We start from the raw sequence: 27,995 nt of genomic DNA on the forward strand, positions 1-27,995 counted from the left end.
CAGGCTGACAGTGATTATTTTACATACAGCAAGCAGGTAGAAAGAGGTGCTACTTTTTTTTCATGCATAGTTTAACCAGCTTACAGCCAGCTCATCTCCATTAAGACTAGAGATGCATGATTCACCATTTGGTATAAGCCAAACTACCAACAAGTATATTTCCAGTGCAAACAAAATTGTCTTTCTTCAAGAAAGACAACTAAATTTAATGCTACTTCTCAAAAAACAATGCTAGCGACGCGTCATTTCCTATCTATTTTGGTCTGCATTTCTAAAGTTCCTTTCCTCTCCCCAAATCACATCTGAAGACACATGATCACAGTACACTTTGTTTTAGGCAAATGAGTGTCTCCTCCCCAGAATAAAGTATACTGCCCACTGAAGATCATCCCTGAGAGCACTCTTCTAACTAGACATTTAGAATGCAACATCTCATAGCTTAGAGGAAAAAAAGGCTGTTCACCCTGTGAGATCTTGTGGTTTTAGAAAGTAAAAAAAAAAATGCAGCTACTCTGAGCATCTAAATTCCCTGAGCTGAGTGGAATTTGAAGACAGTAATTTGTAACACAAAGCATAGCAACATCTATAGCTGTACTTACAGAAGCTGTAATTTTTTTTTTACAGTGGTAAAGTTAGATGTTAAATTACAAGCATACAGCAGTTAGTGGTGGTTCCTTTTACTTGCTTCTTGTCACAGGAAATACGACGGCCTTCTTTGGTGAAAAACAGCAGTGAAGAAGCTTGATGACTTCTGATTCTTTTGCATTCTGATATTCTAGCAATCTTTAAGTTACAGCTAGTGGAGATACTACCAGGCCATAGTGCAGCACGAGTAAACCATCCTAGAGAGAAGAGAAAGAAACTGTATCATCATACCACTTCACCTGCTCCCTGAGGAATTTCCATCACCACCTGGTATGACAGTCACTGCGTGGCAGAACCTCAGCTTCAATCTCACTCACCATTTTATACCATGTTCCTTCTATATGGCAAATACAAGTTTTGAAATATCAAGGCAAAGAATTATATTCCCCTCTCCTATTGGAGAGGGTGAAATGTGTTTAAAAATAGCAAAATCTGGTACTTGCTTTTATTTTACATTATAATGGAATTATCTCATCTTTATACAACAGGCTCTTATTTACAACTCATTCTGCTTTCCACATGACACTGTGAGGCAGAAAGAAGAGGAAAAAAAAAAAGAAAGTTCTAAAAGGTGTGGCCAAAAGCTGTACTGGAAGAGCCCAGACTACTACTACACATTATTAGTTATTAAGTCATGTTTCTCTTCTTCTGAGACTGCTCCACATAAAAAAAAACCACAGACAACTTTTCACCTGTGAAACAGGACATTTCCTGACTCATTAGTCTTACTTATGTCACTTAATTCACACACAGCTGGTAAAAGGTCTAGCACTTAGTCTGCTTCCACCACTGATCCACTGGGAATCTGACTTGTTCCATTAGACCTATTTATATGGATAGGCTTTAATAAAAGTTTTCTTTTGAAGAGAGAACTGCATTAATCACAACTGACATGTTAGAACTTGCACCATGTTTTGGTTCTGATGCTTTTGTCTGTTAATATACAGGATCTAAGATAATGTATGTTCCAGAGAAGTTACAGAGTTCTGTGTGAGGGGGTATACCAGCACATTAAAGATTTTTTTTTTTTAATTAAAAAAGTTAATTAAAGTAACAAGACTGTTGCTACTTTAGAGGTTCTGTATTATGATACAATAACAGTAGAAAGTACTATATCAGTCTAATCACAGTGTTTTGGAAGAATATAGACATATTTTTAAACAATAATTTGTTATCTATGTAAAAATGCTTTTGACTGGTTGATGTAGCTTCAACTACTCACAAAAAAAAATCTCTAAGCCATTTAAAATTTAATCTTAAATTTCCTCAATTTCCTTAAGAAATCAATCTCAAAAATACTCAAGAGAACAGACTGTGCTTTTCCACGCCTCCATGACATCTCTTTTTCTTCTCTTGGGAATTCTTTTCAGACAGTGCCTATCAACACCTTTGTGTTCTGTCTGGAAGATGACCTCTTATTAGAAAAACAGCCTTGTTTTGCCTCCAGTGCCACAAAGCTCTTTCAGCAGAAAACCACCCTAATTGCTGCTGTGTATAATTATTTTACTCTCTTTTCTACCATTAGTTTCTTTAACTTTGTCTGTCAGCTAAATGGAAACAAAGCCACTGTTCTGGGAAAAAAGAAAGTATAGTATGTTATTTTCAAGGGAAAAAGAAAGTGGAAGAGCTATTGGAGTTTTCAAATGTGATGGTGAAAGAACACAGATTCATGACAAAGGAGAACAGATCCACAACAGCAATACTTTGATCAGTTTAGCCAACTTGCTTGTTTAGTAAGACCTGAAACTCTGCTTCTAGCTACAGATTTTGTCATTTACTTAAAGAGGAAATACATTCTAAGTCAGGAAAAGAGGGCACCACAAAAGGAGCCAATTGGGGAAAAAAAAAAAAAGAGTAAGGTCCTAAGAATGGTCATGCCAGGGCCAACCAAAAGGCTATCTAGCCTCATGGTGCAAGCCTAGGTAAAAAAAAAAAACCAACACAACCAAACCAAAACAACAAACAAACAAAAAAAAGGGCAAGTATGCTACCTCCCTGTATGTTTCCAATTTCAAAAGCCTTTCTCCTGAAGTTCCTGAGCCCTAAGTCAAAGCAGCTTTGTATCAAGTGTCTTCAGATGACTTTTATTCTATGAACTTGGTCTGTCACTTTTGAATCTACAAGCTTCTAGCATCCACAAGTCAAATTTCAGAGAAATCAAATTCAAATGCTTTGCATCACTGGACATGGTGGTGTCAGTCATAAGATCAAGACTGAAGATCTGAACAAAGGGATTAAAATACAGGTACTGAGAAAAGTGGATCAAAGTATTCTTTTATAAGAACCGTCAAAACCAACCAGAAGGGTCATGTTGGAAAAGGACAGCACATTACAACACGTATAGAAGAAGTTCAGGCTACAGCAAATACCAATTCCCTAACTCTACAGCTCCAGAGCAACAGCAAATGTGCTCTGTGAGTCTCATGCAGGTTCACTTCCGTTTAAAGGATGCTTATGATGAGAAATGAGGGCCTACTGCAGAGTAGATGCCAATCAACCTTAACTTCAATGGACAGGAATGAAAAAACCCCACCCCTATTTTATTCCTGTGTTAGTGCCAGCTCACCAACTTTCGCTCACCAATCTTCTCATTCTGTCAATAACCAGAAATCCACTGCTAACTCTTAAAATGATACAGGAGGAGGCAGGAGCTTTACCTCATTTACTCAGTGCCTAGCATGAAGTGGGATGACTGCCTTGCAATATGAAGATAGTATCCTGATTGTCCTCACTTCCTGTTAGGTAGAGTAGGTAGTTTGAAGTTACTTATGAACCTCTTGGCACATAGTATGTTGTTACATCTTCACAAAGGTATACTGCTTGTGCCTGTTAGCTACTTCAATAGAGAAAAGATGACACATTCAAGCTTCCTCTTTCGGAGAACAGAGGAAAAACTGGTTTTGACCAAAACAGCAGAGTTTCTTAAAGGCAAGAAATATTTATACAAGAAGAAAATGCTACAATGTATTCTTTGATGAATGAGTTTTCAAATGGTACATTTGGCAGTAGGACATTGAAAAAAAACTATCTATCTACACCGGAAATATCCCAGTTAAACCAAAGGCCAAACCCACTGCAATTCCTTCTGTACAAAGAGAAACTGAGAGTTAACCCAGTGCTGGCACTGCTTACTCTGTAATTATTCACTTTTTAATTATTATACATTTGTATATATAGGAACAGTTCATAGAATGGTTTGGGTTGGAAGGGACCTTTAGAAGTCATGTAGTCCAACCCCCCTGCAATAAGCAGGGACATCCTCAACGAGATTAGGTTGCTCAGTGACCCGTCCAACCTGACCTTGAATGTTTCCAGGGGTGGGGCATCTACCACCTCTCCGGGCAACCTGTGCCAGTGTGTTCAGCTGCTTTGTCTAGATACTGTTCTTAAAAGGAAATCCAAACAGAGAATGAACTCTCACTGCTTATTACAAGTCTTAAATCACACTAACTCAGACATACCCAAAAGAAAAGCAAAACGAAATACGATCCCTTCTTACAGCAAAACTCTCTAGTGTTCTTTGCCACACATTTGTGGACCAGACCTAAAAAAATCGAAAGGATCCTACCTGTTAAACCTAACTACAAACTTTCAAGTGGAACTGACAGACAGAAACATCATAGTATATACACTTTTTGACATTATAAGAGCAGCAGCAACAAAAAGCGCCCCACTTTCCAAATTCAATATCCCCACAGCAAAGAGTAAAACACTTCCATAACAATGTGTGCTAGAAGGTCACAGCAATTAAATTAGATCACAGCTCTTACTGCCTAGTCCAGGAGAGACCAAAAAAATGCAATGGCATTGGGTTACGAGAAGGTGAGAGTTAGAAAGAGAGCATTATAACCTGCCAGACCCCTGTGCCAAGGGCCAGGGACATAAAAAGCAAGCTACTCTCTTTAGCTTTTCCCATGTGTGACCTCATTATACCCATCAATGATGCAGAACTCTTAGAAGGCCAGTTTCAGACAAGTGAAAATAACTAGCGCTTGGATCATGTTTGCATTTGTGCGGCAGAGGGGAGGAAGGTAATACAGGGAAGAAATTATATTCCCATATAGTTAATGATCAAGTAGCTGAGGAAGGAAGCTTGTTAAACTCTTAAGTACAGGCAATCTCTATGCTTTTAAAAATTTTTATCAGCGTCTTTGATCTCTCCTTGCAGTAAATTCCACCAGTTCTACACTGTTTTAAAAACTAAGCCAAGTTGCTTCTTTTTATATAAATTCTGTGCAGCAAGTTTCTAATGTTTTTGCCCTAAACAGAGCTAGAAACCCTAATTCCAGTTAATTAGAAAGATTCAACCAACCACCCAGTTTCAGAAGTGTTAAAATATCTTGAGATCTACGAGATTAAACAAGATTTATTCCTGATTTTTTTTTTAGCCTTCTATCAACTACTCAGAAACCAACTTGTTAATTGTTTACATTCAACCGCTAAAATTAGTTGTCCGTTTACTCCAATTAAAACAACCCAAACGTTACTATGAGGCCAGCATCAGAAATATTTGTTTTATCAAGTGTGATCTGTTGGTCTTCCCACACTTGCTGGAAAGGCTCACAGTTATTCAGAACAGCTAAAACCCTGCCAGCTTGCACCTATAGGAGACTAGCTTACCGAGGCTCTAATGCATCACTACACATTGTTACTCAGTAGGGAAAAAAACCTCCAACAACCAAAGTCTTCACAAAGCAACCGTGAGCGTTTAAGAAACATTCAGGAGTAAAAGCTCCTAAAAATTTTACAGTGATTATGGCCCAGAAAAATAAGTCTCACACAACATATGCTGCATTGCATTGGAAGAAACTCTTCCAATGTAAATGCTGCCAAAGAATGCATGTTAAAATCTCCTTTGGCAAAGAGAAACTTATCTGCATTTTTAAATCACTTTTCTCAGCAAAAAGAGTAACTGCTGACATGAATGAACTTGCAAGTGAAAAATGCGATTCACAAGAGCAGTTATTTTTCCTCCTCTAACAGTGACCGTACTCATCCAAATAAAAAACGGCCCACAACCCAATGTTTATTCCTTTAAATGACTTTGTATTGCTTAAGTACCTACTGAAGCTGTTTTCTTAACATGAAGCAAGTACAATTCCTCAGAAACTGGAAAATGACAATGGAAGTTTTGAAGACTGTTTCAGCATCCTAGTGAGACCTGTTTGTGGCATTCCAAACTTCAGCACTGGTTTGGAACAGCTGGAAGGTTATGATGGCACAAGTTGCCCTTGGAGCTTCATGTAAATCCATCAAATGTTCCTGCGCAGTCATAGTCTCACTGGGCCAGGACAATCATGCCCCTCACTGTATTTCAGGTCTTAGTGAAACAGAAACAACCCTTACCAGGGTTGTTCAGTCTACCTTTTAGACTTGATCTATCAATTATTATTTTTTTTCCTGGATAATTACCTAAAAACATTTTTCAAGGTATTTTAATCATAGAAATGCTTCCTCTTGATTTCTGCAAGATGACATAAGACTATAAAACATGAAAATATGTCACAATTATTTCAATATCAAAAAAGAAGCAACTGTGGTTTATTTGCAACATTCCTACTGTCCTACAACATTCCTATTTGACATCTTAAGAGGTTTCATAATGAAATTAAGGATGAACACGATTTTTCAAATTTCCTGGCAAAAGCGACTATGAAAGCAAAGACTTCACAAAAAGCAAAGATCTTTTCCTATTTGCCCAAGGGAGCAGGCTTGCTAGAATGCATCACTAGCATACTGATTTTGAAATAATGAGACCTGATACATCACTGGAGAACATATCCAAGACAACCGTTCTCTTTGTGGAGCTGTTGACTGGTACTTAACCACTAAACATCAATCAGGCAGACCCAATTCTGACTAGAAATGAAACTGATGCAGTTTTCATTAAAGTGCTTCCCCAAGAGCACTTTTTTCTTAAAATGAAAAGCTTTTGTCCTAAAATAAAGTCTAAAAGCATGTACGTTTGACTATACCCCTGGACTGAGAAATAAATCATCCCCTGCTATTTGCTGAAGCTTTTAGTAGAGGGCACTTCCATCACTAAGTGTTGATTGCTGTATTTACTTATAATGAACTCATTAGGTTAGAAGCAAGTTTGTTACCAGTGCTGGTTTCCTGCCAGTTTCTATCTCTTGCTCTCCACAAGCAAGAGCATTTTTTCTCCATATTATGGAGAAAATATTATGCTCTCCACCAGCATTTTTTCTTCATATTATTATATAAACAGCTAAGACATCAGGTATAGCATTTATCCCCTTTGACAGCAGAAACTGAGGTACACACTACAAACCTCAAAGATTTTTACTGTCTGCCAACACTGTAGCATGAGCCACATATGTCTGCCCTGACAGTGGGATCCCTCCTAGTTACTTAAATTGGGTACAGGTGATGCAATGACCAAGATACCTCGAAATCAGCTTTCCACTTCTTGCCCCTGACACAGAAGCTCTCTTGTAGCATGAAAGGGCTCAGCAGGAAATTTAAATGTAAACGATTGTGCACTTGTGTGCACAAACAAGTAGAGGGAACTGAATTTGGTACTATTTTAGCCTTTCTTCCACCTCCTTAGATTGCTTTCCAAATAAAATAATCATCTAAATCCTATTTCTTCCCACTGTCTTAGATTAAACGTTAACTTTTCAGACTTCAAGTTTAGATTAATATACAGTTTACCATATATCACAATTTTACATTTATATCTTACTATGCACTGGGCACACTACTCCATTGTTTTTACTGCACTTCTAAAATGGTGTGACGCTTCTCGTTATAAAGATGCTTGAAAAGATTTCCAAGGAAATAAAAAAATGCTTTCTTATTTGCAGAGCCAGCAGCACTTAAGACAGTAAGTTACCAGTAAGAAATAGCTGGCTATACACTCAGGCTGTGACCAGGACCAGTATAACATGCATCAAGCATATTAATTGCATTCATTACTTTGTACCTTTGGTTTGGGCTTTTATGAGCAAGTTTATTCCCCTGACCCAGTCACAAGGCTAAGCCTAATTTGGGATGCTTCAGTCCTTTGACTTCTTGCAGAGATACAATTACCAGGGAGGAAAACAAGGAACACTAATTGAAAGAAAGGCTGGTATAATTTATCATTTATAAATTAGCAACTTGTTTCAGAATAGAACCCCCACCGCCCCCCCAAAACCTCATATCTAGAACATCATCAAATCATCAAGAACACCCTTAGCACATGGTGCTACTCTATTTACAATACAAAAAACATTTTGCCTAAGCTGAAGAGATTTTCTAAGTGACTTCTTCAGACAAGTTGGTGTTACCCGATAGCTTAAGAAAGAAGTCTTCTATTTTAAAATAGAAAACCTGAAACAAAACCCCAGCTGCCACACGTACCTGTACTGCATTCTCTCCTATGGCTTGACGAATTTCCCTCAGTGTCTGGTAGTGTTCTAGCAGGTGGTCACCACATATTATGTCTACCTGTGAAAGAACACAAGCATGGTCAAGTTCAATCTACCTTTGGACTAGCAAAACAGCATCTAAGCCCTTTAAATTTGATTAGAAGAGTTCAATTCTAGCATGTTGGACACTAAAGTCATCTTTACCTTTATTGTCCAAATGCATTTAGCACACACAGCACTACTGCACTACCCTAGTGTCTCCCATTCCAAGCCCCTGACCCAGGGCTCACTTCTGGAACACAGGACTGTTTATTGTTTCACTCCCAGTTAGGTGCATCTGCTGAAAAAGCTGTTTAGTAACAGCAGTGATGAATTTAATGGGAATTTAGATCATATATGAAAATGATCCCACAAACAACTACAGTCATTCATCAGCTGCAAAAGAGGGAAAGCTGTTTTTTGAATATGAGCCGTTGCGACCCTTAGTCTTATCTTGAGTGAGAAAACATGTAAAGAAGTCTGCTTAATATGACTGTTTGGAAGAAGTGTTTTAATAGGAAAGAACAGCTCACTGTATGCCATTGTCAGCAATTAACTTCACACAGTCCTTCAAAATGCAATCAATACTTCTGTGATGCAAGTGAAAGGCATACCTAGCAATTTTAAGCAATGTCCTATACTGCAGCTAAACTATGTCAACGATGTCTGCAATTCCAGAGCAAGCACTTTTGTTAGGAAACTGCCCACAAAAACAGTAATTTTTTTTGGAGGTATTCTGAATCCTTGCCTTGACTATTGTGAAAAATAAGGTTCTCTATAAAGTTACTAGGAATTTACTGTGCATAATGTAAATCCAATCTCTGTTTCTCTCTCAACTGCTGCCTGATTAAATTTTCCTTATGAGTAATTTCTAGATAGGGAAATGAGAGGGCTCTCATCTGTGAATTACAAGGACGAAACCTCAAAGTTTAGAGCACTGACAATAAGCTGTCCCACAGCTTTCTGCAAGGAAAACATCTAAGCTTTGCCACTGCAGTAGTCAGTGAGCACACTGCAGTATCATTACGTATTCTCTCATATGGCCACTTTCCACTATGGGATGCACGCTGTACTTCAGATGTTCAATTCCCCTGAATTTATGCTCTTCCGCATGCTGACCCACTATCTCTCTCTTTTTCTTCATGAAAAGATTGAGGAAGATTTATGCCTCATGCTGGCAGATAGTGTTGGTCTGAGAATCAGGAACACAGGAATTCTACTCCTTAGAGGCTCAAAAAGGGCTAATTTACTTCACCATCTGTATAGTATGAAAATGATGTAGAATATTCCATTCACATTAGGTTGAATCTTAATGTGCAGAACATGTAAACTGCCTGGTGTTACTTCTGCTTTTAGCTTCTAGGAGGAAACCAGCAAGTGAAAACTAATCTGGATACAACATTAAATGTTGATTAGATACTGATATATATACACACACACCCCCGTATATATTTAACACCAACATTTGATGTATTTAACACAGAACCTGAAAGAAATATATTCCTCCTCCTTTTTGAAAGCTAGTTACAGTTATTTCTGCCATTTCGCATGCATTCTAGCTTCTACAGTTATTACTGTAGGAAGACAGACATATTTGCTTTGCTTTCCAGTGATATATGAGTTTACTTTTGCTTTATAAGCTTACTTTTGTAATTTTCATATCATGAGGCACTGACAACTCAGTCCTCCTACTGAAACGTATATACATACATATTTTATATATTCTACAGAAATAGAAAAATCTATTTGCCCAATATAGGATGCAAACAGACATAGTGACAACTGCTCACCACCTTTCAACATCAAATTAGAATGCTTGTTTGAAAACATCCCACTGTCAATCCTCCTGCTCCAGTTTCAAATGGTAGTCATTAAAGATCCAGTATCTTCTAATAAACTGAGAAGAGTTTTTCACATTCCCTGTGTTACAGTGCTCTGAATACCAAATGCCTAATCTCCTCATTCCAGCACCAAAGCCTGAATTTCTGCCTGCTAGTTGTTATGCTAGGGTTCATTCTACAAGGACAAGAGAATAAAGCATACAATGGAAAAAAAAATCCCAGTTCACTGTGAAAATCCGTTGCAAAGTGTGTCTCGGAGGAATCCTTGTGCCATACAGGAATGAATATATTCCATCACAAAAGAGGCACCAGCAACACAAGTGCTATGAATTTACTAGTGTCAACTGACTGGTAAAATTGAAGCCCGCTAGTACTGACAGCTAGTGAGACAGCAGTAATTATAGTTTGGCTTTTTGCTGAAAGGAAACATGAAGGCGTAGCTGCTGAATACTCAGTCACTTCTCTTAAAACTCTTATTAAAATAAAGCAGCCCTTTCATTACGCCATTTATTTTCATTGGCATGTTTGCTATTAGAGATATTTCTCTAAAAGCCATGATAACAATCATAAATCAATACTCACCAAGTAAGACAGAGATAAAAATAGAAAGCTTTCATGTAAGGGACATCCCACATAAGACTCATCCCAAGGAGGAATTTGTCCCAGAAAGCAGTACGCCTTAATCAATAGTTTCTATGCCAACCCGTACTATCCGGGGAAGGACAAGGAAAACACAAAGTTTTAGACATAGACATGAGTATTTGGCCTAATTATTAAACAAACTGGAAAACTTTCAATTTCTTCTAGCTGCTATTTACTTTTCAAAAGGTACCAGATACTTCTATTCCAGGGTTTAAGACTGGCATAAAGAAACGGCGTCAACAACTACACCGTGTGAGCATAGACTTTCTTCCAACCTTTCCCCAGGCTGCAGTTTATACACACTTTCAGGAACACACATCTGATTATGGAACATTTCTATTCCATAAGCTACATTAGTGCCTTCAGACCAGCTCAGCCACAAGTCTTTCAGCAGTCTCTCTCTTGTCCTTACTGAAAGAATGGCAAGGAGGGATAATGTTGCTGCAGGATGACCTCAAAGGAAATAACACTTTAAAGAAAACTTCTCATTTTCTCCCCACTCTTCAGCAGAATGCAGATGTGCCTCAGATGTTGAAGCCAAGTACCTCACAGTCTCCAAACACCATAGTCTGTATTTAGTTGAAATTAAATGATACCTACTTAGCTGCTACCAGCAATTCTCATTGCTCAAAAATTATTTTCAACCCCTGCAGCAAATTCCAGCAAGAATATTCAAGAGACCCTGTAATTAGAAATATATATATGTGCTTATATATATATTATATATATAAGCACATACAGAAAATTAATCTTTGCCTAAAGTATAGAGATAAAACAAAGCACCAGAAAGAGTAAACTACAGTCTCAAGTGGTAGCCTTAACCTTCCACATAAACTAGAAAATTTGAATCATAATCCATTTGCAAACTCAAATACAGAAGTCTGAAAATAATTTGAGGCCTCAGACTAAGAAAAAAGAAAAAAGGCAGTGGCTTCAAAATTGCTTTTTAGACTTTTATATATACTGTCACACACGAGTCAGATGGCTTATTTCACATTTTCATTAACCTCAATCCGACGCACTTGTGCAGGTCAGTGAAGAAGGGCAAATATTAATTTGTTCGTGTGGAGTATTAGCTACGCCAAAGAGGTCCAAGTACAGTAGGTAACATACTTTCTATCACTTGGTCACTGAATCAGCTGTAATAGGGAACAAGTAAAACATTCTCAAATAATACTTTTGCAGACTGTCAAACTAGGCTGATACTCAGTAGGAACTGATTTCACTCACAAAATAACCACACCTAGTGTCCTTACTAGAAGTTTCAACAATGAAACCAAGAATGCAACTGATATACTGAGGAGAGAAAGGAGGAAATACTCTGTGCCTTCCTTACAGTCAAACCTTTTAAAGTCCCAGGTAAGACACAACTAAACACTGTGGCAGTTAAGTTTTCTGTAGATAAATGTGGGGGGGGGAAGGGGGGGAAGGCAAATTCAATGTATTTTAGCTCAACAGTGCCCAAAACATGAGTTTCTGAAAAAAACTTCCCATCTTCCACAGGGAATCTAGTTCTTTGACTCTAGTCCCAAGCTGAGCACACCAAACTCATAACATTTTATACAAAAGTTGATTATTTTAGGTAATGAAGAACTGGAGGGAATTAGAAATCAAGACTAAAGTAGTAATATTAAAAAGAAAAGCTTGTTGTCCTAAGTTAGTATCTGCTTCTTCCTTAACATACTTTGGGGAAGCCTACAGGAAATGAATGACTGCAGTCTTCAACTCTCTTCCAAATTTCTAAAGAAAACTGAAAAAGCAGCTAAGCACCCTCTACATTTATATTCTTTGCACATACAGTTTACAATCCATTTCCCTAAATTCTTCTGCCTGTGACAATTCATATTCAGATTCTCCCTAATTTTGTTTTACAGTTTCTATTTTATTAGTCATCCTGGGAAGTTGCAGGAAGACATGATTCATTAGGCTTATTAATCTTCAATGACATATATGACATCTCTTTCACTTTCTGCATGTTTACCAGCAAACCATCAGCTTCAGTTCTGCATACTACAATGAGAAGGTGACAGCTCAGTACATACACTCCTTTAATCTTAAGTCACCATATGACAAAGAAATGATCAATCAGGATAGGAAAAATACTTCCTGCTTCATTTCCCTAATTCCCTAATCTTTTAAAAATAAGCCTGAATATCTTCAGGAAATCAGCCATGATTTGTGGCATGAAAATAAAACTACAGGTCTCCAGTGACCAAATATATTTGCTACCAAAAAAAAAAGGGGGGGGGGCGCGGGGCAGGGCGGGGCAGGAACAGATCAGCTATGAGCAGAAAAAAAACAGCCAAAGGATCTGACTGTAGAAGAAAGCAGATTTCCAATTTCCTCCAGACAGGCAGGGCTTGCACAGAAGAGACAAGAGATGAGAAGTAGTCAGTGATTGTGCCTTACTCCAGAGTGGCAAACTGGATACCAGCAGAGATAAAAGGGACTGGGTCAGCATGAAGCAACATCTTGAGAAAGGAAGTCTATGAAATCATCAGCTTTTTAGACACAGTAATATTTACCTGCCAGCAGTGAATTGTATCCTGCCTGGTGAACTCCGAGCAGAAAGTAACTAATGTGAAAATTCTCAAGTTATCTCTATTAGATGATCTCAAGATTGCAAAATCTGAAAGACATCCACCACACAGGCCTAGCTTGATTTTGAAAGACAGGTAACTGCAGTTTCCATTACGGATGCTCAGTATTCCTGAAAATTGAGATTCTGACATACTACTTAAGAATCACAGAATCACTAAGGTTGGAAAGGACCTTCAAGATCATCAAGTCCAACCATTAATCCAGCACCACCATGTTCCCTAAACCATGTCCTGAAGCGCCACATCCACATGTTTTTTGAACACTTCCAGAGATGGCGACTCCACCACCTCCCTGGGCAGCCTGTTCCAATGCCTGACCACCCTCTCAGTGAAGAAATTTTTCCTAATATCCAATCTAAACCTCCCCTGGTGCAACTTGAGGCCATTTTCTCTCGTCCTATTGCTGGTTACTTGGGAGAAGAGACCAGCGCCCTCGTCGCCACAACCCCCTTTCAGGTAGCTGTAGAGAGCGATAAGGTCTCCCCTCAGCCTCCTCTTCTCCAGACTAAACAACCTCAGTTCCCTCAGTCGCTCCTCATAAGACTTGTGCTCCAGACCCCTCACTAGCTTTGTTACCCTTCTCTGGACACACTCCAGCACCTCAACATCCTTCTTGTAGTGAGGGGCCCAACACTGAACACAGGATTCAAGGTGCGGCCTCACCAGTGCCGAGTTCAGGGGCACGATCACTTCCCTACTCCTGCTGGCCACACTAGTTCTGATACAGGCCAGGACGCTGTTGGCCTTCTTGGCCACCTGGGCACACTGCCGGCTCATGTTCAGCTGGCTGTCAACCAGCACCCCCAGGTCCCTTTCCGCCAGGCAGCTCTCCAGCCACAACTCCCCAAGTCTGTAGCGTTGCATGGGGTTGTTGTGGCCAAAGTGCAGGACCCAGCACTTGGCCTTGTTAAACCTCATACAGTTGGTCTCTGCCCATCAATCCAGCCTGTCCAGATCTCTCTGCAGAGCCCTCCTAACCTCCAGCAGATCAACACTCCCACCCAACTTGGTGTCATCTGCAAACTTACTGAGGAAGCACTTGATCCCCTCATCCAGATCATCTATAAAGATATTGAACAAGACCGGCCCCAGAACCGAGCCCTGGGGAACACCGCTTGTGACCGGCCGCCAGCCGGATTTAACGCCATTCACCACAACTCTCTGGGCTCGGCCATCCAGCCAGTTCCTCACCCAGCGAAGAGTAAACCTGTCTAAAAAGAAACCCCAAACAAACAATTCCTTTCCCTTAAATAAACAACTCAATTAATGCAAGAAGTTTCTCTAGCCTCATTTTGAGGATACTTTTATTTCTTCAGAATACCAAGTCACCGCCACCTAAAAGCTGTGAGAAAACCAGCAAATGAAAATACATTACTTCCTCAGTGATGAATAATTTATATCTGATTTGCTTTGTCACTACTGATAACTTAAGTGGCATGAATAAATATTCAGTAATGAGGTACACAGTCATGCTGTATTGTCTCAGATGGTTACTGCTGTATGAAAACACAGCCTTAACTCCAAAGTCAGCACTTCCGCCATTTACCTATTCACATCAGTATCAGTAATTTACAGCTTTAAGAATTATTCATGTATTACGAAACTCCTGTACCTTCTCAACTGAATGGTTGCTGAAATACATTGAAGAATTGAAAACTGGTTTTGACATGCAGTTCCTACCAAAAAGGTTGAGAAATAGGAAGTTATATTCTTTCGTACCATAGTCTGCTCCTCTGCATTCTTATTTGGAGGCACGTGCCTACATTTGCATTCATACCTTTCATTTCAACACATCCATCCACAGTATCATTCTTTCTTAGCCCTTGTTTGCTTCTTCAACATCCAGTTAAATTTTACTGTTATTCAGCTCTTACCTGTCTCCGCCTTCATATCCTCCCACACTCACACACTTTCCTGTCTATATACTCAGTTTTACCTTTCAAATACCAGTATCTTTTGGTTTTGAATTTCATCTGCTGAAATCTTACATGGCACTTTAGAAACTCTATACAAATAATAAAGTATTCTAATGAAAATTTAAGCATCTTGCAAATGAGTTGGGAGAGTTGTTCCTTACAGACCACAAAATTTAAAAGGTTTAATTTTTTAACCCTTACTGCATTAAAAAAAACTAATATTACTTCCAGACTCTAATGAACAATGGAAACGTTCTGTCTAAAGCGCAGGCAGGCGTTACGTTGATCACAGTGAACTTAAGTGCCACTGCAAGTGGCATACCTGACAAGCAGGGTCCAGATCCATTTTTCTTCTGAGGAATTTCTCCACATGTCCAATTGTTGCTTCCCCTGAAACACGCACAAACTTCTTTTCCAAAGGCTGCAAAGAATAAATGCAAGATTTAAGACAACTTCCATTTTCAGCCATCATTCCTCATAAACCCCAAATCCAAGTGAAAGGCCAATAACAGAGGGAGACAGCTTAAATTTTTGGACCCTTCTCTGATCTACTTCCAGATTACCTCATAGGTAAAGGACTAAATATGTATTAAGACTCCAGATTCAAACTTCCTGCTATTTAAAACAACATTTAAAAATAACCAACTACTGACTTCAATCCTATTTTGCTATTGAAGTACCAGAGAAAGATATTTGCTATTAATTCCGCATAGAAATTAGCATTACACAGCATTTTAATAACTTCTCCACCCACAAGCATTTACTCAGCAGAAGCACATCAACTATTTCCTAGAGTTTCCTTATTTCTCCCAAATCGGGCCTGTATATCAAACATGCTTCACTTGATTAAACCATGATATTTTATAACACAGGGAGCCTAAGTCCTTTAGCATTCCATGTCTTGGACTGGAATCAACTTAATAGTCCATGAAATTCCATAATCAATTAAAATATACTACTGTGCAGAACACAAAGGCAAGACTGATTTGAAATCTTTGTGCATCACCTCTAAATACTTTCATAGCAAGGACTGCAATGACAAGACAATTTTTATGCCAGTCTCAAATTTTAATAGGTTTCTCTTCTATGGATAAAATTTTAAACAGCTGACTGGTGATACGGGTGGCTAAGCAAAGAGGCAGAAAGGCAGAGTAGATGACTGCATTCAGCTTGATAAATGGATTACCTTTTGTGTGAATTAATTGGATTTTTATATTGACTTCAGAACAGCTGTGATTTACTATCCAGGTTCATCACATTCTTTTCATTTGAAAGAAGGGTCAGAGAGGGTCAGGGACTGTCCTTGAATTCAATCATGAATTTAAATATGTATCCATGATAACTGTGGTTTTGGAACAATAGTTTGATTTATTCACGTATAAGAGCTAGAAATGCCAGTCAGATCTGAACTAGGGAACCATGCTGCTGCAAGCTTCATGACGCTGGATTTATGCTTGCTGCATGTATAAATCACAGTTTATGGCCACAGACCTTGTAACCTGTTCTTTCCCCCATCCCCACTAAATAAAAGTTGAAACCCCTTTATATATGAAGTTCAACATCCAGTTCAAAAAAGTAAGACTGAAAAACAAGTAATTGAGGACAGAGCAATCCTAAAAATGGATCAAGGAATGTTTTGTGAGAAATGGCTATGAAAGAGGGATTTAGAAGGTTGATGAGTAAACCTCTGGGTCATGAAATAGAATTTAAAAAGCATGAAGATATAAAGTGTAGTGAAAAAGAAAATAACGGTAGAAAGGAAGAAGAGATAGAATGAAGCAGAGAGTTAATATACAGCAAGGAGCTTGAAAATGCTGCAGAAAAATACCAGCTAAAAGATGTGGCATTTCTTAAAACTCTTAAGTCTAAATATGCACACAAACTTTAGTCTATGGATAGTAGGGTTATTTGCACTACAGAACTATTCACTGTGAGTAATGGTGGTCAGCCTTTCATCTTTAACATCCTCAGAACACTACAGTTACAGTAAGCATGAATATTTATGGCTTAACAGGGGAAAACACACACACACACACAAGATACCTTTTCTGAGTCAAACACTCCTTAATGACGTTCGAGACAAGTATTTTTTAAAAGGCAAAACTACTCACATTGGAATAGCTTGTTTCAGAGGAAGTAAGTGTCTGACACAAATTTTAATATTAGAACATACAAGTTAATAAAATGACCTACAGTCATTCTTCTGTGGCTCAAAATGAACATAATAAAAAACAAAGCAGAAAGAAGGGCAAATATGAGACAGGAAGGATGGGAGGTCATATAAGGGCAAGACAATGAAAAAAAAAGTGTGAAATGTAAGGGTAACAGAAGAAAACATGCTAGGTGAGTAGGGGGTGTAACAGACGAAAAAAATTGCAGACATTTTCAGGAACATTGCTCCCCTTCTACACATCAATTTTGATTTATGAAACTGTATTCACATTCCAACTCATGGTTAAATTTATGTCTTATTTCTGTATTTGAGAGTTTGAAATTGCCTACTAAGCTCTGCCATAGTAGATGTAATTACTATTAAGAATAGCATGAATAACTGCAACCATATCCAACAGGTCAAATTTGTACCTGACAATATATTGATTTGAAATCAACTCACCTGAAAACACGAAGGAAATTAGTAAAATGGTACAATCAGGACAATTCATATTTAAGTTACTAACACACTTTTTTCTCAAATTCTTCAACAGTAAAATTTTGCTGCTAACTGTACCACTTAGGTGTCTCTTACATTCTATTATTCTGTGCCATTCCATCTTTTAGCCCTACAATTCCAATACAATGAAAGATTAAATGCAACATATACTGTGTATTTTTAAATTATATCTCTTTCTTGCCTTGAATAGAGTCTTGTTTTCTAAATGTTTAGCCAAAATAGTGGAATGACACACTCTGAGCATCTCTAACTACAGCATATGGAATCATGAAGGCAGCAAACAATGTGCAGCTCCTCTATGAAGCAGCTCCGTAAGATCTGTATAGGAAGAAGAGCTGTATTCTTTAGCCAGGACTGGGAACACTATTTCTTGCTTAGCAGAGCAGCCACCATTCAGACAACAAATTTTGTTAGGGAAGGGATGGAGAAAAGTTTTCTGCTGGCTAAGGAAGTGTATTGTGCTGTCTAGACAATTTGTACGATTTTTTTAATATATATTTAAGCACATAGCAATTTACTACATTACTGTTATACTTCAGGCTACACTTCCTCGGAATAACCTATGCAAGCTTTCCACTACAATTGAGAATCTTCTTCAAAAAACAGTGTTTTAGACAATGGCTACATTTTTGTTTAGGATGCCAATAAAAGCCACAGTAGTGCACTTTTTGGAAAGAGATGCAAGAATAAGAAGCTAGAATCACCTAGGTGAGGTTTCACCAGTATCATTCACATTCCCCCACCAAAACTTTAATTATGTAGCCTCAGAAGCATTCTTTTCCTATTCTGTGATGCTATACAATAATAGGTGTGAAAGTACACTGTAATCCAAGGTTGGTTATTACCATGCTGATGAAAGTTCAGGCTGCACTCAGTGTAAGAAAAACAAGCTAAATTAAATACATTCAGGTTATACATATTTCTGAAGTAAATAATAAAAGAAAAATTCAAATCACATCTGCACCTTAAAATTCCCTGTGCCTTCGTTAGCTCTGAAAAACAAGAGAAGAGTAAAAACAATCAATATTGCTAAGGTTAACAGTTATTAATACCCTCAAGCTCTTTATTATAATAGTGACTTATTGATTCAGTAGTTTGGCATAACAAGCTTATTCCCTGAATCAGGCTCTTCCTTTCATTAAACTCTAATACATGAAATAATATTAGACTGAATTTATATATCTTTTTCTCCTACCCGTTATTTCGTACTCCATTTTTCTTATAAACTCAGCTATTTATGACTTTAAGGTTTGCCTACATGAAATGGAAAAAAACAACACAGTCTAAAGCCATTTTTAAACACAACATAACATTCATTTTTGTAGGAATAGGTTGCAGTATTAACGCTGCTTAAACATCCATACTTCATCATCCTTGGCATTTGGAACTTTAACAGATAGTACCTAAGAAGTTGCTGACAGAACATGTCCAACCACCAAAGAGGCTCTCTGGGCCAGTTGTTGGCCTTCCAGACTATTTATATCACAGGATTAATGCTAATGCTATCTAGGAACTCAGGAAAGCTGCAGGTGTTTCTTTGGAAGGTGAAATACACACAAAGGTGGCAAATGACCACATTGCCAGCTGGCCTCAACAGAGGTTCATTGATTTGCACAATCTGAGCATGTGATCTATTACTGATCCACACCTCCATCTTCTAGTGCAATGTATAAATTTCTCAATTAATCAAGCCCAATCCATGACATTGCAGTATTCTTTCATTGCATTAGCAAGTATCTACATATGAGAGAGCGAAAAAATGCAGTATTTCATTGCACTGGAGAGGGCAAAAATCAAACATCCCTAAATCAACTATACTTCTGCTGACCGTTTGATATAGTAAACAAATGTATTTGTAATGCTTGTGCAGATCACACATTAGCATGGCACTTCAAATTACTGTAACCGAGTATCTCCACCACTAAATATGTACCAGCTATCAAAGTTAAGTAAAACTCTCATCAAATTCTGCCACTGAAATGCAATTTGAAGTTACTAAAAAAAAAAAACCATAGAAAAGCTTTTCCACTACAGCTGTCATTTTTTTTGATACAATTCCACAGCCACAGGAGACTAGATAACACACTCTAAAGACACAATATAGACAGTCAGACTTTCAAAGTAACAATTTCTGTTGGCTGGTCTAATCTACTCCATTTTCTTTATCCAAAGAGCTGTCTTAATCTCTCATTGCCAAGAAAAGCTCTTCGATTTTAACCTTTGAAGGGGAAAACATATTAACCCTTAAACATATTAAGTATAAAAGAAGATCAAGGGTTAAAAAAAGTCACTAAAATAAATTGCAAAGTAGATGCTGTTAGGCCATCATCTTTTTTTTAAAAACATTCTGCACTTCCCTTCATATAAGTAACAAAAACAGTGGATAGTTTCACATAGTATAGATGGTATTTGCATAATATTACCTACTTTGCTGCCAACACCAAAATGAAAGCTTGAAATAAAACTACCAGAAAAACAAATACAACAACACAGATTCAAAAGTCATTTTGTTTCAGACAGGCAGGTACACGTTTGCTAGTTTTGAGGTCTAAGTTGCCCAACATCCTTCTCTTGCTCTGAAAAAAGAAAATTGTACCTGCTGAGAATCACAGGGGAGTAGGGGCTAGTAACCAGGAGACTTTCACAGTGAAGATCTAAACCAAAGTACTTTAACTACAATGAGTTCAAACTGTATCTAATCCTGCAGTCAAGACAATCTAAGGAAGCTTTCCTATAGAGTCACCAAGTGTTCTAACCTGAAAAGGAACAAACATCTAATTCCCATTTTTTAAGTAATTTTTGACTGAGATAGATGTGAAGCTGTTGGTATGAAAGCATGCTCCTACACCCCTTCACTTCATATGCTCCCTCTGCCACCTGCTGGGCCAGCACAGCAGTGTCTGGTACCCATCAGGGGTCCCAGAATGGGCATCCCTCAAACTCATATCTAGATGGTAATGTAATGACATACAGTCACAGCCAAGGCAGTAAAATAACTCCATATTTTCCTAACATTCCTAATCCAATATAAATGTAGGGTAAATAGCATTATACTTACTCTTTTCTACTGAGATTTTAGTCAAAGAATCTTACCTTATGTCTGTATTTATCCATTTAATCATGTTTTACCCGGTGGGGTAAAAAGCATGCCTGAGCACCAGGTCACTGGGACCCTGTACTAATTACATCATGTGTTTTATACCACATTCATTAAAGGGAAAAAAGCCTTTATAAGTACAATTAAAAACTACACTTAAGTTTCAAGTATATAATACACAATGGTCACAGCTGAACAGCTATACAGAGCCTTTCCTCTCCTGTTCAACACATGGCTCTTGGCTTTACTTACGACAAACCTGCTTTTAATGCAAAGCCGTTAATTTCCTCAGTCTCAACACATGAATGTATTTCCGTTCCATACTACTCAGCAGAATGGCAGTATAATACCTTGTTTAAAAAGAAGAACCTGAGACTGACTGTGTTGAAAGGTAACCAAGAATTGCAAGTGCCTAATTTGGGACATCCAAGATTGAATTTGTCTGCGGAACACTTGATACTATAGTTTTAGTCATGACTGCCACTGCTTTCAGCTGTGCCTGTGAGCATTCAGCACTTCTGCAAGTCAGGCATGAAGAAATAAACACTGAAGTTAAGTCAGGTATGTGGATTCACAAGGACATTCTATAGCAGTCAGGCATTGTTCCCTAGAGGTTTAGCTCTAAGACCATCTATTTTCTGTCTGCAGTCCCACCCCTCATCCATTTAAAGAAATAAAGCAGCCACATGATGGACAACACAAAAATAAAGCCAACAAAACAAAGAACCACACATCACCTGACCAACATTTACCCATGGAGGAAATTTGTTCTGTACTCTGAATAAAGTGAGACACAGTGGAGACACTGGACATAACATATAAAAAAGACCAGGACAGGATGTCTAAAAAGAGTGAGGTTGAATAGTATGCTTTGCAGATAGAATTTCCCAATTTCTGAGGCTTTGATTTTACATCATTTGTGTAATAGTTTGCTATGATCACTTATTGGAATTCTCTGAACATTTTGTTCGGACAAAGTCAGGCCAAAAGCAGGCACAATGTGCGTAGAGGAATAAGAGTTGCACGAGAGTCAAGCCACTTCCCTCCACAATTAAGGTTCTGCACTGTGTGGTGCTAGCAGAGTAGTTATAGGTTTCAATCCTTTCTCAGTTACCCTCTCTCAATCACTAACATATAAGTCTGCATACGGCCAAAGCAATACAATTTCTCCTCCTTGTGTTCCTGAAAACAACTCATGTTTGGGCTAGATTTCCCCCCCACAACCCATGGCTAAAGGTGACTCCCCATACAAAAGCTTCAGCATAGTTTATTAAAGTCTGGGCAACCGTCAGGCAAACTTAACAGTAGACCACATTATTACCCCCACCTATAACATTTACAAGAACGTTGCTGCCCAGTTTGTAGTCACAGTCCCCAAGTTACATGAGCAGGTCCTGGCACTGTCAGCATTAATGGTAATGCCACTTACATGTGTTTATTTTTAACAAAGTAGTGTAGTCTCAGTTAACTGAATGATGAAATATCTGTCTGCTACAGAGACTAAGGAAGTGTAAGTTTTAAAACTATTGAATTCTCCCTAGTTTTTCATGGGCAGTTTAATTTAACAATTTACACGTTTAATTATCTGCATCATCTACTTATACATAGTTGGCTGTCACTATTGCACTGTAAGTTAAAACCAGGTCCCCACTGCTATTCAAGATGGGGGAAACGTGCATTCAATGAAAACTAAGAGCCAGTTGGCGGTCGAACACACACAAGCAGCACTCTCAGCCACTGGCTCTTACGTTTGACCACAACTCACCCAATGAACTCCAGAAGTATGGAGATGTCAAGTTCTGGTGGGATCCGGAACACGGAGCCCAGAACTTTTCGAGGTCTTCCTCTGCTCACTGGAACTGGCTGTGGGACAGCTAAAATATTCAAATAGCCAAAATGCAAACACAACTTGAAATAATAAGCAGCATAAGATGCTAACATGGGCCAAGCAAAGAAGATGAGCTCATAAGGAAAAAGAGCCCATGCAATTCATCCTATTTTTTTTTTTTACTAAATCAGCTCTTCATACATTTCATGCTGTGTGTCTGAACAAGCATTTTATTAGCTTTCAGCATGGAACTTCTCAGAGAGCTGTTTATTTGATAGTAAGACAAAAAAATAATTACAATAATCCCTCATCTGTCAACAGACTTTGAAGTTCTTATTTTTTACTCCTTTGTAACATCTAGTATTTATTAAGGGCCATAAAATAAAATTAACACACATTTATATGTATTTCCTGGTTGTAGGCAAAACATGATCTGTTTAAAAAGAATCCAAATGCAATCTGGGCTTAAGTGCTGCCAGTTTCATCTACTTTTGTAATCCGAAAACTGTGACAAGTTACAGTAATCAGACAACCGACAACCAAGAATCCTGTATCTCCAATATTACGGATCTTCTTCAGTTGTGAGGTAGTATTTCAAGGAAAGCCCTTAAGAAAAAATGGTGTAGTACATATTTCCTTAACAGTATCCTCTAAAGTGATTACAGCTCACCTGGTTTGGGCACTTCTAATCCTCTTTCTTTATAGAAATCATGCATTTGTTTTTTCTCTCCTGAAAAAAAGCCACAATACAGAACATATTGGAATGTTATTTCAGATGCTGAGAATATCCATATAATTTCCAACGGTCAGAGCAGTAAAACTTTCCAAGTTCCTACAGACCACCACCATCACTAGTATTCCATATGAGGCTGGGACACTCAAGATAACTAGACTAAGAGTTTGTTAGTAAAAACTGGGAAGAAATCAGAGAAACTGGCCATAAATCATGCTGAAACAGCTGCAAAATGTAGTATCCTTCTGGCTGTCATGACTATTTTTATACCATCTATAGTCCACATATATTCACTACATGTGTATATTACATTTAGTACACCCTGGTGGGCTGTGCGCATTAATTTGGTCCCCCAGTTCAAGGTAAATGACATGTAACAGTCAACACACCTTAAATAAAAAAAAAAAAAAATGTGGCAGCCAGGACAAAAATAAAAGCATTTGAGAGAATTCATCTTAGCAACTTCTTTTCAACGGAGGCAAGTGAACTTATTAGACAGAGTGGTATTTTCTGTACTTACACAAAAATATGAGGCATGACTATGAAATATTATCTGGATGTTTATCTGGATATAGCAACACCTGTGTTTCATGAGACAGGGTACATACTGCTATCCATAATAGCATTTATCAGCCAGAAAGATGCCAGTTAGCACAGCTAATTCATTAAGATGTAACCAAACATTACAAAACTATTTTAAAGAGCCCAGAGCAGAAACAGGGCTTTGAATTACTGTTTTCTGTTCAGTCTTTTCAATCTCTAGATGGTAATAAAGGGACTTACTTTCCTCCAAATTGACAACTAATTTGTAGACTATATCTTGCAGTTGCCGGTCCAGTCTATTAAAGAGAAAAAAATGAGAGTGTCTTTGGTGCAACGCAGAATGGTTTTCATTAAATTGTAACGGATGACAAAGACACTGTTGAAATATGTAAAGAGAAGAATGACAGAACAGCAACTCCATCTGTCTAAATTCATATCCTGACAGCAGAGCTTCAACAGAAGAAGCCATGTGAAGTTAAAAGCACTACCCTTCAAGAATTCATGAACAGTTCAGGAAACTAAACCTCAATTGTCATAGTTAGTAAGTATACCATGCCAACATAGCTTTATCTAAAAGAAAATCTAAGTAAATAGTTAAAGATCTCATATCACCTGTAACACTGAGCAAATGCATAAAAAAAGCTCAAAGTGGGGGACAACAAACCCTAGAAAGGGATACAAACTAGATAAAAATACTCAATTTCTTGTTTTATCTTCACTATTGAGATGAAGCTTAAAGAAACAAAGGACACTACATTTTTTGTACCTGTTCCTTCATTTGAAACAGGAAAGCACTACAAGTCTGTAAAACAAAACATTTAAAAGCAAGCAGCAAAACTTGAAAAAAATTATAACTATAAAAATGGCATGAACTTATTACCTGATATTATAAAGGGGCTGTGTCTGATGTACAACAATATTGCATTTTGGACATCTGTTGCTATAGTAGAAGTGTCTCACTATGCAGCTTTTACAAACTGTAAAGAAAAAAACCCAAAACATAGAAGTCACATGTCTGTTATACAATACCATCTGTTCAAGCAAGAGGAACAATTACACCCAGACCTACACCCAAAAATTTGTCAGAGACAAAATGAAGCAAGTCTTTCAACTTTCAAACTCAAGTAAACAGCAGCTTTCTGACTGTACAGGATACAACATTCCCTAATACTCAATTGGGATTATTCTATTAATATTGCTAATTATTGAGGACTAAACCACTCAAATCAGTTTTTAACTATCATCTATTTCTATTCATCAAATTATAGACTAACTGTTCCATGGGTGCATATAACCATTTCTATATCCGAACTGGTATTTCCACACAGCCACTTACTGAGTTTTGTGAAATTACAAGCTCCTATCAGCAACAGGTTAGGAAACACTCTATTGCTTTAAGAGCAAAGCCACTCAACTTTCTTTTCTCAGTTACACACTCAAATTTCTAGAGCCTACTTAAAAAAAAATACTTAAAAAATGTATGTAGCAGCTCTATTTTTGTTTTCTGATGCTTAAAACATCCACAAATATATTTTCCTTAAGGAACAGAATAAACACAACACACATTCACTTCAAACAGAATTATCTTTGTGAAGCCACAACATATGAACAGCTGATTCTTATTTGAATTTGCAACTAGACTCTTAGAATGACAATACTGATACTTACAGGTGTGCAGACATTCTGTAATAGTTGTAGCATCAATAAAGTAACCTTTGCAGATGGAACACAGGATGTAAGGGGTCAACTCTGCGAGGTTTATCATACGCTACAAAGACAGATTATAAGAGTTTGAAAATACGGGCTAAGCCATGAAATTTCCTGATTGCAGCTTCCAAAATATAACGGCCTTAACCCATGAAAAAAATCTGTATCAACATGCTACAGAAACTGGCTTCCCTAAGAGGTTAATCATTCCTCATATACAACTGTTTTCTAAAGACTTATATCTCGTCTTCTGAATTGACCTTTTTGTGAATAGTAATCCAATCCGTTTCATTATTCATATCTGAAAAGCAATTTATAAACAATCCTTTTGGGGAAAGTTCTTTTGGATAAACTCTTTAACAGGATATCAAATAATCAGCAAGCTTGACGTGGATACTAGTAGAAAACAATATTATTTGAAAATGCTCAGTAAACATGTTGGGCCCACAATCAAGATATGTAAGCAGTGCTGTCTCTTGTTTCTACACACATTTAGGGATTATACAAATATATATTGAAACAAAGACTGAAATTTCACTGTTCTGAATTCTGGTTATGAAGTACATTTGTCAAGAATGCATACAAGTAGTTTCACAAAAATCTTCATGTCATAAATCTACTAATTCAGAAATGAACAGATTACTTTTACAGCAATGATCTGATATCTGCCTGAAAAAGGTAACACATTAGATTTTTACGTTCCATTTCGTCTACTCTCAAAGCCAGACTAAGGGGCTTTCTTTCCATCAATGACACCATTCATTTCACCCACATGCTACCGTTTACCGCCTCCTCGGCTATGCCAAGAGTTTGCAAGGGCTTCATTTAAGTGAGACAGATAAAACGAACTTGGGTAATAATAAAAAGCCTATTACCCTATTACCACACGGCTTACACTGCCTAAGCAGGGGTCCAGATTCGCACCTGGAAGTTTTCCGAAGTCCCCAAAAGCACGTAAATTGAAGTCCGCCGCTCACAGGACCTCCCTGAAAGCCGCGGGTTTCAGAGCACGCCAGGCCTCACCTGCAGACGCTGCGTTTCACACCCGGCAGCCTCTCCACAGCCACCTCGTGGCCTCCTCACGCTCACACCGCCGCCCCCTCCTCACAGCTGCCCCCGCGGTGCCCTGCTCCGCGCCGGAGCCCGCGGGCCGTGCTGGTGGGGACTGCCCCAGCCTCGCCACAGGCCCCGGCCGTCCTTCCATTGCAGCGGCAGGGAGCGCGCGCCCCCACCTCGAGCCGCACGCGCCCGCTGGCAGCGCGGGGCACGCCGGGAGTGGGGCCTGGCGCACGACGGAGCCGTGGCGCTGGTGGCGGCCGGTGGGTGCCCTCGCCTCAGAGGACGCTCTCCGCTGCCCTCCCTCCCCGCCCTTACCTCTCGATCGTCGTCCGAGTCGAGCTCCCCGTCGTCCGTCCCGAACCGAGCCCCGGAGTCCCCCTCGAGCTCCTCTTCCTCCATCTCTTCTTCCTCATCGTCTTCATCGTCGTCCTCATCGCCACTAGACTCTGAGCGGCTCCGCTCGAACTCGAAGGGGAGGGAACGCGACCCCGAACAACTGGGAGTCCCCTCCATCTCCTGGTCCTCATCAGCCGGGCCCAGGCCCGCTCCATCCCCGCCCGACAGCCCCGAGACCACAGAGCCAACGTCCACCTCCATATCCATGGCTTAGGGTGGGGGGCGGGGACCGGGGCAAACGCGGGACCGTCTGCGGGCCGTCCGCGGGGGACGGCGGGAGCGGTAGTCCGCCAGTGCGGCCCTCACAGGGCACATGCGCAAGAACGGCGCGGGGCATGTTGGGAATTGTAGTTTCAGCGGACGGCACCCCCACGCCGCTGCGCATGTGCTGAGCACTGAGGCTCAACCAGCTAGCAATTCTAATAGCCTGCACATTTCTTTTCTTACGGTCTTTTTACACTCGTTGCTCCTCCAGCTAAGAATTAAATAACTCCCTAACAAAGCACAGGCAAATGTTTAATTTACCACGAAAGCGCCTCAATCATAAAATGCCACTTTCATTCAAAAAAAGGTTTTAATTCTGTAATATCAATGAATCTGTATTTACCAAACACAAATAAAGGAAGCTAATGTGACCCATACGTAATTAATTCGGAGCAAGGCCCGTAAGGGCACACAATCCCGAGGCCATCCTTGGTCTACTCCAAGGAGGGCACAGGGTGTGGTTTAATAACACCAGATCAATCAATTTCTGAACAAGATTTCTCGCATACGCACACCGCAAGTACTGCCGAGCTCCCTGATTCATATCTGCACCGTCACTACCCAAAATTACAGTTATTTGGTGCCAGGACGCCCACGCCGCAGCAGTCGCTTCACAACCGCTCCTCCAGACTCATACCACT

General features: G+C 39.0%; 1 protein-coding gene across 1 annotated transcript; it reads right to left on the reverse strand.

Annotated features, from left to right (window-relative positions):
- Window positions 1-785: 785 nt before the first annotated feature.
- On the reverse strand, window positions 786-27,297 carry PCGF6 (polycomb group ring finger 6; the record flags this gene model as incomplete). The annotated part of the gene is made up of 10 exons (XM_082002471.1): window positions 786-842; window positions 8,011-8,097; window positions 15,379-15,477; window positions 18,692-18,719; window positions 22,590-22,698; window positions 23,323-23,382; window positions 24,169-24,224; window positions 24,809-24,905; window positions 25,597-25,696; window positions 27,010-27,297. The coding sequence occupies 10 exons, from the start codon at window positions 27,295-27,297 to the stop codon at window positions 786-788; spliced, it is 981 nt and encodes a 326-aa protein (XP_081858597.1).
- Between the last annotated feature and the right edge of the window lie 698 nt (window positions 27,298-27,995).

Source organism: Phaethon aethereus (assembly GCF_964289735.1).
Source record: "Phaethon aethereus genome assembly, chromosome: 7".
In the NCBI taxonomy this organism is placed as follows: Eukaryota; Metazoa; Chordata; class Aves; order Phaethontiformes; family Phaethontidae; genus Phaethon; species Phaethon aethereus.